Source organism: Felis catus, chromosome B3 (assembly GCF_018350175.1).
Source record: "Felis catus isolate Fca126 chromosome B3, F.catus_Fca126_mat1.0, whole genome shotgun sequence".
Lineage (NCBI taxonomy): Eukaryota > Metazoa > Chordata > Mammalia > Carnivora > Felidae > Felis > Felis catus.
Window position 1 is genome coordinate 146,118,950 of NC_058373.1, and position 15,050 is coordinate 146,133,999.

Here is a 15,050-nt window from a genome sequence, read left to right on the forward strand (position 1 = left end):
TGGCAGCCCCGAGGACGAGGACGGTGGCTGCCTGCCGCCTTCGGAGCTCAGGGGCCTCGGGCCCCGTCACCTTCTGCTGCCGCCAGCCATCCGGCAGGACTCGCGCCCCGGCTGCCCGGTCTCAGCAGCAGCTGTAGGGCGGGGCCTGAGGGCGGCTCCCAGGCCAGGTGGCCGCCCGGCCAGCTGCATCCAGGGGTCTCCGCCTGCCGTGGCCTCCTGTCATCCCTCTGCCCAAGACCTCGCCAGGCCAGAGAGGGGATCCGAGGGCTGGGGTGGCCAGCCGGGACAGCCTCTCCTGGGAGTGGGGGGTGGGACAGGAGGACCTGAGTCAGACCTTCCCACCCAAGAGGTACGGGGGAGGGGGCCTGCACTCCCTCACGGCGGGGACACCCCGCCTTCCGTGGCTCATCCCTACCTGGGCTGGCCTCCCCGGCTCCCATAGGCAGTGTCCCAACCTGCTTCGGCCTCTCTCTACACCCACAGCCTCTGTCAGGGCCCCAAGGAGCGCTTTGTCCCCACAGCCTGGCAGGGCAGGGCAGGACACCCTGCCGGCCCCGGGGCCTCCCTCGGGCCTGGCTGGGGAGCTGTCCGCAGCAGGACGGCCAGCCCTGCCTCCGTGGCCTCAGGGGCCAGACCTGGGGAAGCAACGCGGGACAGGTAGGCGCCACGGAGCACTCGGGATTCGGTTGGACATTCCTCAAAGCCACCGCATGCATTCAAGAGACATTTACTGAACTCCCTGTGTCAGGCCCAGCCAACTTCCTGGCCTCGTGAGGTAGTGTGGTCACGTGACATGGGGAGCACTCTGGAAAAGGCTAAGGCCCAGAAAGGAGAAGATGGCCTGGGGGTGCTCTTAGCCGGGGTGGTCAGGGGAGACCACTCTCAGGGGGAGGGGGGGAGGGGAGGGGGTTGGGCAGAGACGAGTGGGGGAGGAGCCGGGGAAGAAGGGCTCTCGGAGGGGAGGTCTTGCTGTGGGCCTGGCGGGTAGGTAAGACTCCACACTGCAGGTGACGGTGTTGAGGCTCAAGGAGGTGAGTGGCTGTGCCCGAGGTTGGCAGGGGGCAGGCGGTAGGCTGTGAGCCCAAGACCCCAGGGGCAGTCCTGTCCGGGTTCTCTCTGACCTGCCTTGAATTCCCCTCCTCCTGGGGGGGCCTGGGCTGGGGGTGCCAGGAGGGGGGCGTGCTTGAGGAGGGGGCCCCAGAGTGGATGGAGCTTGGGAGCCAGGGGCAGTCCCCGTGGCTGAGTACAGGGTGAGCTCAGGGTTCCAAGGTTTCCAAGGGTTCCAAAGGGTCGCAAGGGTTCCAAACCTTGCCCGGTTTGGGGAATAAAAATACAAGATGTCCAGTCAGATTTGAGTTGCAAATGAATAAGGAATAAGTTTTAGTATAAAAATGTGGCGCCTGGGTGGCTCAGTCGGTTGAGCGTCCGACTTCGGCTCAGGTCATGACCTCACACTTTGTGGTTTGAGCCCCACATCGTCGGGCTCTGTGCTGACAGCTCGGGGCCCGGAGCCTGCTTCAGATTCTGTGTCTCCCTCTCTCAAGGCCGCTTCCCCGCTCATGCTCTCTCTCTGTCTCAAAAATAAATAACACATTAAAATTTTTTTTTAAATAAATAAAAATGTGGCTTTCCTGGGGCGCCTGGGTAGGTTAAGCGTCTGACTCTTGATCTCAGCTCAGGTCATGATCTCACAGTTTGTGAGTTCCAGCCCCGAGTTGGGCTCAGTGCTGATGGCACACAGCCTGCTTGGGTTCTCTCTCTCCTTCTGTCCGCCCCTCCCCTGCTTGCCTGTCTCTCTCAACTTAAAAATAAATAAACTTGAAAAAAAATGTGGCCTTCCTTCCCACAGGCTGTAGATACCAGCTGTGCTGGCCCAGTCCTCAGGTCTCCAACCTAAGGACTGGAATAGGACCCCCCTGGGGGCTGCTCACTCGCATCTCACAGGCCTCTGGCGACTGGCGCTGGAGGTCCCATCCTTTGTGGTCCCGCCCCTCCCCAGCAGCCCGGCCCCCTCTCCCCCTCCCCACCCCCCCCAGGCCCCTGGTTGAGACTCCTCCTCCCCAGCCCCACCTCCGACTCCTGGGCAGCGGGGCAGTGCAGGTGGGAATTCAGGAGACTGTTCAGGTTCGAATCCTGGTTCAGGGACTTAATGCCTGCGGTGCGGCCATGAACCCCTTACCTAAAAACCTCCCCCATCAAGCGGGTGTAATAATACGAGTGCCCAAGTAAGGAGATTCCTGTGAAGGTGAGCCGAGCAGTGGTCAGTGCCTCAATCCTGCTCCGTCAAGGGCAGCCCCTTTAGACCATTGCCCCAGGGAGACTCCCAGCCAACAGTACCCCCACCCCCGCCCCTGGGGCCCCAACTGCTCCAAAATCATCGCTTTCTATTTCTTTTTAACTTATTTTTAATTTGTATTTGTTTTTGAGATAGAGACAGCGCGTGAATGCGGGAGGAGGAGGGGCAGAGAGCGAGGGAGACACAGAAGCCCAAGCAGACAGCTCTAACGCGGGGCTCGAACTCACAAGGTGTGAGATCATGACCTGAGCCAAAGTCGGAGGCTTTAACCCACCAAGCCTCCCAGGCGCCCGCTTCGCTCTGTTGCACTCAGGCTACTTCCGTCTCCCAGCAGCCGGAGGGGCTGCTCTTGCACCGGGCCCCCGGGATGCCAACTCCTCCCCTCCACAGGGTCTCCCCGTCCCTAAACACTTTTCCTCTGGACTCTGGGGCGCCTGGGCCTCCCTCCCTCTGACGAGGCGCTTGTGGCCCTATCCACCGTGTCTGCGGAGGCGCGCCCTGTCCGTGAGGCTCTGGGACACCCAGCTCGGGGCTCCGGGCCCCCAGCACGGGTTGTGCCGAGCTCCGCTGAGCGGGTGGGACCCCCCCGCCTCCCCCCCCCGCCCCCCGTCCCGGCCTCCGCGGTCGAGGTCCTGCTTGAGTGTTTGGAAGAGGGTACCAGCCAAATTCACTGCAACCTCAGAAAGAGGCTTTCCACGAAGAAGGGGTGTCATCTTTTCAAAATTTACGACCCCCTCCGCGTGTCCCCTGCTTCGTCCCAGGGCCAGCGCCCCGCGAGGTGCGCCCTCGGGTGACAGCCCCACGCGGGGCCGGAGGGGATCCGGTCTTCGGAAGGGGTTCCTCAGCCGAGGGGCGCAGTGGGGACCCCACCGCGGGGGGGGGGGAGAGGATTGGGGACACGGCGGCGTAGGCGGCAAATATCGCGAGAGAGCCCCCTCCCCCGCCGCGCCCCTCATCCCCTCCCACCCCGGTGCCCCAGCTGGCGGCGCGCCGGGGGCCCGGCTGGGCGAGGCGGGGCGGGCCGGGAAGGGGCGGCGAGGGTGACCTCAGCGGTTCCGCCGCTCCGGGAAGTCGCCTCGGCCCGCCCCCTCCAGCCCCCGCCCCGAGTTTCGCTCTCTCCGGGGCGGGGCGACGGCGGCCGCTGCCGGGCCGGCCAAGTTGGAGCGCGCCCCGCCCGGCGCCCTCCCCGCCGGGGCACGCCGCCCGGAGCCCCGCGCACCGGGGCCGCACCGGGGAGGGCGCGCGGCGCGGGCGGCGGCCGGAGAGCGGCGCGGGGCGGCGGAGGTGAGCGCGGGGGGCGGGCGCCGGCTCCGCCCGCCCCGCCCGCCGGCCCGCTCCCCACGGCCGCGCTACCATAAATGGGGCCCGCGGCGGCGGCGGCGGCGGCGGCGGCGGCGGCGGCGGAGGGCCGGGCGGCGGGCGGGGACGCGGGCGTCGGGGGACGCGGCGCCCCGCGGAGAAGTTCGGGGGCGGCCCGGCGGGGACGCGCGCAGGTTCGCGCCCCGAGACCCGCCCCGCGGCCGGCGGCTTCTGTTTCACTCGCGGGCGAGCCGGTCCCGCCCGGGGCAGGTGCGGGGGCGCGCGGGGGCGCCCCGTCCGCGCCCGCGGAGGCCGGCGGCCGCATGGAGTTCCCGGAGCACGGCGCGCGGCTGCTGGGCCGCCTGCGGCAGCAGCGGGAGCAGGGCTTCCTGTGCGACTGCACCGTGCTGGTGGGCGCCGCGCGCTTCCCGGCCCACCGCGCCGTGCTGGCCGCCTGCAGCGTCTACTTCCATCTCTTCTACAGGGACCGGCCCGCGGGCGGCCGCGACGCCGTGCGGCTCAACGGCGACGTGGTCACGGCGCCCGCCTTCGGCCGCCTGCTGGACTTCATGTACGGGGGCCGCCTGGACCTGCGCAGCCTGCCGGTGGAGGACGTGCTGGCCGCCGCCAGCTACCTGCACATGTACGACGTCGTCAAGGTCTGCAAGGGCAGGCTGAGGGACAGGGGCCGCGCGCTGCCCCGGGGGCCCCCCGCCGCCCGGGCAGAGCCGCTCGGGCCGCCGCCGCGCACCCAGCCCGCCCGGGCCCCGGAGAAGGCCGGGCCGCCCCGCTCTGGGCTCCGCGCGCTCCCCCCGCGAGCCCCGGGGCCCCCTCCCTGGCAGGCCCCGGGAGACGCCGAGCGGGCCCTGGACCTGTCGCTGAAGCCCGGCCGCAGGCGGGAGCCAGCGCACGCACCGCGCGTCCTTCACACAGCCCCCCGCGTCCAGATGCAACACGGCGCGCAGCCACCAGTGCGGGACTCGCGGGACTCGCGGGACTCGCCGTCGGAACGGGACGGCGGCGCCCACGGCCCCCCGCAGCCACCCTGCGCCCCTGCAGCCGAGCCGTCGGCCGGCGGCCGCGAGCCGGAGCCGGAGCCGGAGCCGGATGCGGAGCTGGGGGCCCGCGGGGACGAGCTGGGCCCCGGCGCGCGCCCGTGCGTGTGCCCGCTGTGCGGCAAGCTGTTCCCCGGGGCCCACGTGCTGCAGCTGCACCTGAGCGCCCACTTCCGGGAGCGGGACGGCGGCCGGGCGCGCCTCTCGCCCGACGGCACGGTGCCCACCTGCCCGCTCTGCGGGAAGACCTTCTCGTGCACGTACACGCTGAAGAGGCACGAGCGGACCCACTCGGGCGAGAAGCCCTACACGTGCGCGCAGTGCGGCAAGAGCTTCCAGTACTCGCACAACCTGAGCCGCCACGCGGTGGTGCACACGCGCGAGAAGCCGCACGCCTGCCGCTGGTGCGAGCGCCGCTTCACGCAGTCGGGGGACCTCTACCGCCACGTCCGAAAATTCCACTGTGGGCTGGTCAAGTCCCTGCTGGTGTGACTTGTGTCCGTGCGGCGCGAGGGGGTGGGGGTGGGGGTGGGCTGGAAAAGGGAGGGGAGGGACCTCCCGGCTGGGACACTGGGATGGAGCTGCGGCGGGGGTGGGGGGAGCCCCGGGGTCAGAGCTCCCAGCGGTGGAAGACCACTGCTGCCCCTGGCGGGGACCTCAGACTGGGGGTGACTCAGGGTGGCTGGGGCAGCCCTCTTCCACGCCCGGCCCCTGCTCCCTTCCTCCGACTCACGTCTGCCCCCAGCCCGTGCCCTGATCTTAAACACCGTCTTGCCCTCCTTCCCCCTCCAGCCAGTGTCTCCTTTGCCCCGAGCTCCGGCCCAGGCTCCTTGGCTCCAGGAGGCACGTGTGTCCCCCTCCGAGGGCTCTCCTGACCACCCGCACTGGCGCACTGGCAGAGCGTGTCCCAAAGCGTGTCAGAAGCTGTCAGCGTGTCCCAAAAAGGGCACTTGGACCGAACAGGCCGCCCCGGCGGGTGGCAGTGGGAGCTTCTTCGGGAGGCCCCGCGCACAGGGAGCGCGGGCAGGGGAAATCAGGGTTCTGCAGAACCTGCCAGAAGCTCAGTGGCTCCGGGGTTCCAGGTGCCGGGGTGGGAGGTGGGTCCCCCAGAGCTCGTGATCCCGACCACACGGGAACTCCGGCGGAGGGAGGGAATCGGAACTTGGAAATGATTCTCTTTAGACGCAGAAGGAGCCTCCCTGAGGCTGCCAGCTGTCTTCCCGTGGGCGATGGGCCGTGCTCTTCCCTGCCTGAGCACAGGGTCCACGGTGCCTCTGCGCATCCCTCGGGTGGGGCCGGGAAGGGCCTGGGAAGGGAGCCGCCCACCGGCGTGGCCGCAGGTTGCCCCTGGGCTGCTGTGGGCCTCGCCCTGAGGTCACTACCTGCTCAGGGTCTCCCTGGAGCTGCCGGTCATTCCCAGAGCCGTGATCTGGGGGCCCGAAGCTGCTCTCTCTGATCGGGGGCAGCGTTTGCAGGCCTTCCCTTCCCTCCAGTGGGGCCTGGGCGAAAGCTGCCATCGGACAGAGAGGGCACGGGGTCGGGGGGCAAGCCCCTGATGGGCTGGGGTCACAGCCCCCACTGTCGTCCACAGCTCCTAGAATGGGCAGACCTCTGAGTGTGCGTTTGGAGGGGGTCACCCCGCCTAGCCCGCCTACTCACTCAGCAAATCTTGCTGCCGGAATGTCCTCGCTGACGGCCAGGAGAGAGGCCAGAGGGAGGCCTGCCACAGCTCCCGGGGGCCCTGCAGGTGGCAGACCCCCGGGACTCCGGGTTCCCACTGACTGGAGGCACTGAGGACAGAGTCCAGCCAAGTTTAAGTTATTCTCCCGTCTCCTGGCAACACTTGATGTCCTATTTATTCATCTGTCTGGTCTGGAGTGAAATGACCGGTGACCTTCACAGCAGGTGGACCGAAGGGGCCGTCTCCCCCCACAGGCTCCCGGCTCTCCTGGTGTGTGGGCCGCCCACCGTGCAGTGCGGGGGGGGCCCCTCCCCATTGGTGCTTGGGGTTCAGAGGCCCTGGACTGGCTGCAGACTGAGAGAGAGCTGGGGGAAGGGGACCCCCTGCTTGTGAGTATCCCGGAAGGGCTGGTGGCACCTCACACTTGGTGTCCTGTACCGAGTCAGGGTTCCGTGTGTGTGTGTGTGTGTGTGTGTGTGTGTGTGTGTCCCCAAGCCACGCCCACAGCCCAGTGGGCAGAAGGGAGACTGGGTTCTCCCCAGGGGTTTCCACGGGGAAGAAACTTACTGTCCTCCCCTGAGTTCTCAACACTGGATTCATCGTCTTCTGCAAACAGTTACTGTGAAGTTAATGTAAAGAGAGGTGGTGAGTTTATTTGTTAACCAACGCAGTTCCGACGAAATCTCTATATATTTAACGCCCTGATTGTGTGGGAACGTGTATTAGAGGCGCGAGCAGGTGCAGTTCGAGGGGAGCCTGCCGGGTGGGGTCCTCGCAGGCTGGTCCAGCCTCCTCCTCACGGCCTCGTGCTGCTCTGCCCCTGGGGTGACGGCTCCCGGTGACCCAGAGGACAGTTGTTTGTGCGTAGCGTTTGGCGGGAGGTTTCCTTTGCACGCACCCGCCTGCCACGACAGTCTGGAAACCGGCGCTGTCTTCCTGTGTTCACGTGATCGTCTTGATGATGACCGTGGTAATAAAGTCCGCCCCAGGTGGAGATGGGCAGGATTATTCCTGGGGACCGGGGTGTGCGCGTCCCCGGGTGTGTGTGTGAGGTGTGGGTGCTGCTGGTCTGGGGGGGGCGGGGGAGGGTCCCGGTGGGCAGCGGCCACTCGGGGGGGCCCTGTCTCAGGTGGCGTCACCTGCTGTGCCCCGTGGGGGGGCGTGGTCCAGGGCAGGGCTGCGGATGGGTCGCCTCCACTGCCCTGAGTGAGGGGAACAGGATGCAGGCTGGGACCCGGTCAGAGGCCTCAAACTTCTTCGGGGGGAGGGGGTGTCAAAGGGGGCCCCTGCTGAGCAGCCACAGGCCCTGGAGCTTGGATCTGAGGCTCCTCCCGACGCTCTGGTCTTGGGTCCTCCCGTCCACCCGCCTTTCAGAGGCAACCCCAACTCTCGTGTGCCCCCCCACATGCCCTTTGCCCTCTATCCTCCCACAGCAACTCCGGTGCCTCCCACCTCCCTCAGGGTGGGGCTGGGCCCTCAGAGGCCTGGATCTGGGCAGTGCTGGTGGGCCTGGCCCCAGGGGTGGGGGCCTGGGGGGGGGGCTCTGGAGCCCTGAGCCAGATCAGAGCTGGCAGGTGGGCTCGGGTGGGTGCCCCAGCCCTTGCCTGGCCCTCGCGTGGGAGCAGGAAGCTGGAGGCTCTCAGCACGTCCCTGGGCCCGGGGCAGAGGAACACATGGCCTCACGTGCAGGCCAAGCCTCGCTCTGGCCAAAGTGTCCTTCAGGAAGAGCGGAAGCAGACAGACCCAGGGGCAGGGCAGGGACCAAGGGGTCCCCAGAGGTGGTGCTCAGCTGAGCTGGTGCTGAAAAGCCTGCTGTGTTTGTGGCTAGACTTTGAGGCCCGACCCGTCCCGGTCCCAACCGCAGCTCTCGGAGGTGGTGCCTGGTGCCTCCCCTCCCCCACGCAGCCTGCCTCCCACTGAGCCTTCCTCCTGGACCGGAGCCACTGTCCTGCAGGGGGACCCTGTCATGTTCCCAGTTGGGCCCGTGACTCAGCGGCCCTCTCGGAACCAGGGAGGAGGCTGTTGCCATGCTAACCAGGCAGGGGAGGGGGGCGGGGGAGGGGCCGACCGGGGCCCGGGCTTCCAGGGTCCTGCCCGCCGGCCCAGCGCTGCCAAGCTGCGTCCACACCCAGCCCGCTGCCCGGTCTGTCACCCAGGCTGCCAGCTCCGTTCCTCGCAGGCTGGAGCCACCCAGCCTGACCCTCTGGCTGGATGGTAAACCGAGGCACGTGGAAGGGTCTGGCGCCTCCGCCTCCAGCTCCTCCTGCATCGTCACCTCCAGCAGATCCCCACAGAAACGGACCCCTGAAGTCTGGACCAACTCGCAAGTGGAGGGCGCAGTGCTGGCCATCTGCGCGCTGGCGACCTGCAGGAGACGGGGGCGAGCTCCGGTCCCTGTCCCTCCTTTCCCTGCAGCCCTCACTTCCGGGCTGTTCCCCGGGTCCCGCCGCACCCCCTCTGTCCGCACTCAGGGCAGAACGGGTCTGTGCATCTCCCGGCCACCCCACCTGACCTCCCCCACGGCAACAGGGAAGGCAGCCCTCTGCCTGTCAGAGTCCTTCCGGGCAGGGCCACCGGCCCTCATCCTTGTCCCCAGGGCTCTTCTGCCCGGCCGCTCAGTGCACAACGGGAGCAAGGGCGGGGCGCACAGCTTTGGAGGGGAAGAGGGGGTCAGGCCCGGCAGGCGCACGGGCAGCGGCCACCAAGTGCGGGCCGCCTCCCCGGGGCGGTGCCCGGGTCAGAAGGCGCCCAGGACAGAGGGCACCGCAGAGCCGGCCGAGCTGTGTCAGGTTGCAGGTGACAGCAGTTTGCGCTTTGGGGACCGGCGCCGTGGGCCCCGAGCCTTGTCACGGAACCACCCGCCCCCGGCCCTCACCCTCCCTGCTGCGTGCCCCTGCAGCTGTCCCTGGCGGAGCCCCCGGGCCGTGGGAGGAGGATGGGGACAGCCGTCTGGGGCCTGGGGCGGCTCCAGGCTGCGGGCCTGGGAGCTGATCTGCTCCGGGCCCGAGGCGGGCAGGCGGGCGGGAGGCAGCTCCGGGAGCAGACCAGCCGGGCTCACGGCGCCCAGGCGCCCACCCAGCCCAGCCCCAGCCTGGCTGGCAGCTGGCCCTGCAGAGACGTCAGTGGATCTGGGCATCCCCGGAAATCTCGGGGGGGGCGGCAGGGACTCACCTCCCTGATCAGGACCAAATGACGTTTCCAGCAATTTGAACAAAAGCCTGTGTGCAGAGACCCAGCCGTGCCTTCCTGTCGCTGGCTTGTCCGCCGCTGCATGGCGAGCTCAGGCCACCAGGACAGAGCAGCGCGCACCGGGCGGCTCCCACGGCACTCGTTTATCTCCTTGGAGTTCTGGGGCTGGAAGTGTGAGATCAGCTGTCACAGGGCCGGTGGCTCTCGAGGCCTCTGCCCCGGGCGGGTAGATGCGTCCTCTCCCCGTGCCCTCACGAGGCCACCCCTCTGTGAGTGCCTGTGTCCTGATGGCCTCCTCCTCGAAGGGCACCGGTACCATTGCTCTGGGGCCACCCCGGGAACCTCGTTGTAACCTGAACGCCTTTGTAAAGAGCCCATTTCCAAATACCGTCACCTTCTGAGGGGCCGGGCGTTCGGGTTTTTGGAGAGGCATTTTGGAGAGACGCAATCCAACCCCTAGCCAGCGGTGTTCCAGAAGAGTGCGGAGGCCCCGTCTGAGCGAGCCGCTGCCGTGCTCCCGTAGGTTTGGCGAGGTCCCATTCTGTCCTCCGATGTGCCGGGCACCCCATGGGCTCTGACCCCGCCCTGCCCACGGGCCGTGGGGCACAGCTGCCTGCCTCTGCCCGGCGTTCGGGGCCTCAGCTCAGGGAGGACCCCGCCCTGCCCACAGCCTCCACACCTGAGCCTCACCCCGCGCCGGCTGCGGCTCAGGGCTCGGCCCCTCGGCCCTGCCGGCTGTCCTCCAGACTCTGCCCCCTGCAGAGTGTCAGGTACACCCAGTTTCTTCCATCTGCCCCCCAGCCAGGGCCAGGAAGGGAGGCGGGGGTGTCTGTGCCCCCCGCCCCGCCTCTCCCAAGACCCCACCCTCTCTCTGCTGGGCTCCGCACGCACCCGAGGTCCCTGTGTTCACAGAGAGCTCACGCCGCTCCGGCTCCGCGTCCCGTCTCCGAGGCTAAGGCTTTCGGCGTCCAACGGCCTGCGGCCAAACACATCCAGCACCCTTTGCTGCGCTCGGCGGCCTCTCCCCCTGCCCCCGCGCCCCCGCTCGCCCAACAGCAGCGCCCCCTCCGGAACCTCGAGTCCAGATCCCCCGGGCACAGCACCAGCCGCGTCCCCGTCCGACCAAGCAGCTTCTGCGACATGGACCACTGCCGTGGCCACCTCCTTACCGTCTGCCCCCGCCTTCCTCCGGCTCCCCGGTCCTCACCGGGAGTCTCTGCCTGTCTCCTTCTGTCCTGGTCCTTGGCAAGCCCGGATACACGCAGCCCTCCCCTCACCGCACAGCCCGCAGAGGGGAGGCTCGGGAGGGCTGCTGACCCCGTTCCGACAGCGTTCTGAAAGGGCTGCAGGGGGGCCTGGGGGGCTCAGTCGGTGGAGCGTCCGACTCTTCAACTCGGCTCAGTGGGGCTCTGGGCTGACAGCCCAGAGCCTGCTTGGGATTCTGTCTCTCACTCTCTGCCCCTCCGCCACCCATGTTCTCTCTCTCTCCCTCTCTCAAAATAAATAAATTAACATAAAAAAAAAAAGGGACTGCAGAACCAGTGGCTCCCAGGGGCCAGTGAGGCCACCACAGAGGACGAGACATTCTGGACACGAGCATCCGCGTTTCAGAAGACGACTTGAAGGCACCGGGGGGCGAGGCAGGTGGCAGCACGCGGACAGGTGTCCACACAAGAAGCGCCCAGTGTGGCCGGGAGGTGTGTGCAGTGGCGGGCCGGGCAGACATTTCTCGAAAGAACTTAGCACGTTCGCGGAAGGGTGCTCAGCGCCACTCATCACGGGGCGGGGGTGTCGATGGAAACCACGGCGAGATCCCAGAGCGCGTCTGTCCGCAGCCCGAAGGCGACACCAGCCCCGGGGAGGCGGGGGGCAGGGGGGCAGCCGGCCCCTCGGCAGGGGAGGGCCAGCCCCTCAGGAGGTCAGCCGTGCACCTGCTACTTGACCCGGCACTTCTGCCGTGGGGACCATCCAGCGGGAATGAAACACGTGTCCCCCAGAGGGACCTTCCTCAAGTGTTCGCAGCACCAAAGGCCAGAAGCCACCCGAAAGCCCATCCCCCACAGACCGGGCAGACCACTTGCACGGTCCTCTCCCCGCGGGACAGCGAGTAGCAATGAGGAGGGGTGGCTGGCAGGCCACCACGGCGTGGGCCAGTGTCCCTGTTCTGAGGGAGAGAAGGCGGGCAGGAAGGGCGCCTGCCATACAGTCTCCTTGGCGTGAGTTTCTAGAGCGAAGTCACGTCCAGCAGAGCAACCAGACTTTAGCCTCCGTGGGGGGGGGACGAGCATCGGCCGGGGGCACCTGCGAACTTTTCTGGGGTGATGGGCCGTTCTTGAGTTTTATAGGGCGGAGTGCTACGTAGCTGTCAGAGTGGGTAAGATTTACAGTGAAGACTGGCGCATTCTGAAGCACGTTTAAAAAAATGATAAAAATAGTTGCTAAAGGGCAAGACCAGAGGCGTAGAAGCAGCTAGAAAGCGGGAAGAGGGCAGCTGTTGAGACCGATGACACACGCAGGGGGTTTACTGTACCTCGAACACTTGCGTGCGCCAGGCGCCCCGGGGGCTCGGCCCGTTAAGGCTCCGACTTCAGCTCAAGTCACGATCTCAGGGTTCATGGGTCCGAGCCCTGCATCGGGCTGTGCGCTGACGGCTCAGAGCCCGGAGCCTGCTTCGGATTCTGTGTGTGTGTGTGCATCTCTCTCTCTGCCCCCTCCCTGTTCACGCTCTGTCTCTGTCTCTCAAAAAATAAATATTCTTTTAAAAAACTTGAATATTTGACACTTGCCTTAACAAAATGCTTAGAAACACTAGGGGTGCCTGGGTGGCCCAGTCGGTTAAGCGTCCGACTTCAGCTCAGGTCATGATCGCACGGTTCCCGGGTTCAATCCCCCCGTGGGGCTCTGTGCCGACGGCTCGGAGTCTGGAGCCTGCCTCGGATTCTGTGCCTCCCTCTGTCCCTCCCCAACTCACACTCTTGTCCTTCTCTCAAAAATAAACAAACATTTAAAAAAGTTCAAACCAAACCAAATGCTAAGAGACACCGTTTGGCATCAGACTGGCGATGACGACGGCTCCGTCACCTCGGTCCCTGGTGGGGCCGCGGGGCAGCGGCGCTGTGACAGACGCCTGGCAGGCGCGAAGTCGGCCAACACCTGATTCCGGGCCGAGTCCGGAGCTGCTGCCCACATCACGGCGACGCGAGCGCTTCGACCCCGGAGTTCTGGGGATCTGTCTTCAGATAAGCTCGGACGTGTGCAGAACGGCGTGCGAGGCCGGGTGGCGGAGCGCTGTTCCACCCGGCCGGGCATCGCTGAAGGCTCGGGCACTGTCGGCAGGGGACCCGCCAAGCCGCGGTGTTAAACGGAACACCACGGCCACAAAGGCGCCCGCGTGGCACCGCACGGCCTCCGGAAGCCCCCACCAAGTGGGAGTCACAGAGCACACGGGTGGCAGCGTGCCACCCTCCCGCCGCGGAGAGCGGAAATTGTAAGCACGTGAATATGCGTTTGCACAGTTAACAAGATATTCTTAAAAGGTGTCGAAGAGAATGATCGGTAACTCGGGAATGCTGGTCCCTCATGGGGAGGGGACTTGGTCCCTGCAGGACGGGGAGAAGTGGGGAGACCTGGCTTCATTTTGGATCGGGTCACTGGGCATTAGTTGCCAACCTACGTGAATTAGGTTCCACCTGAAACCCCGCCCTTTACCCCTCACCCCTCCCTCCTCCGCTCCTTCTCACCCACGGCTTAATTCTGTGTGGGTTTCCTTCCTTCCTTCCCGAAGTGTTGCGTTTTCATCTTCATTCTGGCATTAAAACGGACACAGTGGACCTGCTCCCTCTGGCTCGTGCCCCCTCCCACCCCGTTTGTCCCTGCCTTTGGGCTCCCACTAGGACTCGTTTCTTGGGTATTCTCCACTGTTCCTGTAAATGCGGATATTCTTTGTCCCCAGTGTCACCCAAAAAGGCTGCTGCACTACTCTGCAGCAGGGTAGCTGCTCATTCCTGCCTTTTCAGTTTGGGTTTTTTTCCTTTACTGCTTTTGCTTGTTGGTGTTTCAGGTGAACTCTAGAACCGGTTCCTCTAGTTCAGAGGGAAAAGCTGTTTACTCCGCGATCCCCGCCAATACAGCCCCTTCCCCACGGCTCCCCCCCCCCCCCCCCCCCGCACTGCTCCCGAAACCAGCCACCTCCACGCTGCCTTCCCGTCACGTGGCCTCCGTCTCAACAGCATCTTGCTCCGCTAACCACTCCCCGCTTCACTCGCTGCTCTCCCAGCTCCTTTCTACCCCGCTGGCTTCGTCCACCTCCATCTCCGAACACGCCGGCACTCGGCCCCCCGCCGGGCTTCTCCATCGGCGCCGGTTCCTTAGGGAGCCTCGCCCTTTCCGTTTCGACAGATGCCGTCTCCTGTTGGTGCCCCCTGAGCGGGCATTGCCTGCCACCAGCTCCCCTCTGCGTCCAGTCACAGATGCGACGCCTACACACGCCTCCTGCGTGCCTTCCAGGAGCACGGGATGAAACCCGGATCCCCCCACAAACCGGTTCGCTCCCAGCTGCCCCCCTTCCAGCAAACGAGAGCCCCGATGAGCTCGTCCTTCAAGCTGGGAGCCTGGGAGCTCCTTCTTCTTAGTCCCCAGGTTCCACAGAAAGTTCCGGGCCCCTGTCTGCACAACCTATCTTGGGCCTGTCCGCCCCCACTGGCAACACCCTAGTCCAAATCACAATCGTGGTCCACAGATACCGCGGCGGTCTTCCGAGGCACCCCTGAGACCAGATGCGGGTGTGGAATCCCCGCGGGTGTGCGCTCCTCGTCCCGCCCGCAAGGACATCCTGCCCCTTCTTTCCCTCCGACCTCGCCTCCCAGCACCCTGTCCCGGGCCTTTTCTAAGGTTTGGGGTCACCAGCCGCGGACCACGTCCCACAGCGCGCTGTGTGCTTTCCTGCCCAGCCTGGTGAGGGGCGGCCGGAGGTCTGGGGCCCCAGCCAGAGGCCCGGGGGCACCGGGGGGTCCGGGGAGTCTGGCGGCCGAGGGTCCGGGGTCCGAGAGGCCGGGACTCCCGCTCCTCGCCCCTCCGGTCCCAGGTTACACGCCTCCTCCTCACTCTATTCCCACCGGCCGCCGGTCTTTGATGCCGCCCGGGGAGGTTCTCGAGGGGACAATCGTCACGCCCCGCCCTCCCCGAGCTGGCGGGTGGCGAGGAGAGCGGCCGAGGGGCGCGGGGCGCAGAGCCACCGACACGGAGGACTCGACCCTCGGCCCGCAGCCCCCAGCCCGCCCGGAAGTGCCGGCCGGACCGCGCATGCTCGCCCCGCCTCCCGCGCGCTCCCCCGTCACGTGGGACGGCGCGCCGGCGCTCCCGGAAGTCCCCCGGGAAACGCGAGCCGCGGGGCCTCGGGTTCCGCCCGGCGGCGCTGCGCGGGGCTGAGTCTGCCGACGGGTGCGCTCGCGGAGGACGGAGCGCGCGGGGACGACGCCGGACGCGTGGGCAGGGGGACGGGACCCCGGGTCGTCCTCGCTGCGCCGGCGGG

General features: G+C 66.8%; 2 protein-coding genes across 2 annotated transcripts; one reads left to right on the forward strand and one right to left on the reverse strand.

Annotated features, from left to right (window-relative positions):
- The first annotated feature begins 3,700 nt into the window (after nt 1-3,700).
- On the forward strand, nt 3,701-7,325 carry ZBTB42 (zinc finger and BTB domain containing 42). Its single transcript, XM_023256126.2, has one exon. It carries the CDS (start codon nt 3,919-3,921, stop codon nt 5,140-5,142), a length of 1,224 nt encoding a protein of 407 aa, XP_023111894.1. The 5' UTR covers nt 3,701-3,918; the 3' UTR covers nt 5,143-7,325.
- Nucleotides 6,965-10,051, reverse strand: LOC111560935. The gene is made up of 3 exons (XM_045060625.1): nt 9,915-10,051; nt 9,503-9,685; nt 6,965-8,696 (listed from the first exon to the last, which is right to left on the reverse strand). Exons 1-3 carry the CDS (start codon nt 9,951-9,953, stop codon nt 7,971-7,973), a joined length of 948 nt encoding a protein of 315 aa, XP_044916560.1. The 5' UTR covers nt 9,954-10,051; the 3' UTR covers nt 6,965-7,970.
- Nucleotides 10,052-15,050: the final 4,999 nt, after the last annotated feature.

What these genes read in the sequence shown, in the direction of transcription:
- ZBTB42 (XM_023256126.2), top strand. Translation starts at nt 3,919, where the DNA reads ATGGAGTTCCCGGAGCACGGCGCGCGGCTGCTGGGCCGCCTGCGGCAG.
- LOC111560935 (XM_045060625.1), bottom strand. Translation starts at nt 9,953, where the DNA reads ATGCCTCTCCAAAAACCCGAACGCCCGGCCCCTCAGAAG. An exon ending in AACGCCCGGCCCCTCAGAAG is followed by an intron (nt 9,686 to 9,914) that starts GTGACGGTATTT and finishes TCACACTTCCAG; the next exon opens with CCCCAGAACTCCAAGGAGAT. An exon ending in ATTTGGTCCTGATCAGGGAG is followed by an intron (nt 8,697 to 9,502) that starts GTGAGTCCCTGC and finishes CGTCTCCTGCAG; the next exon opens with GTCGCCAGCGCGCAGATGGC.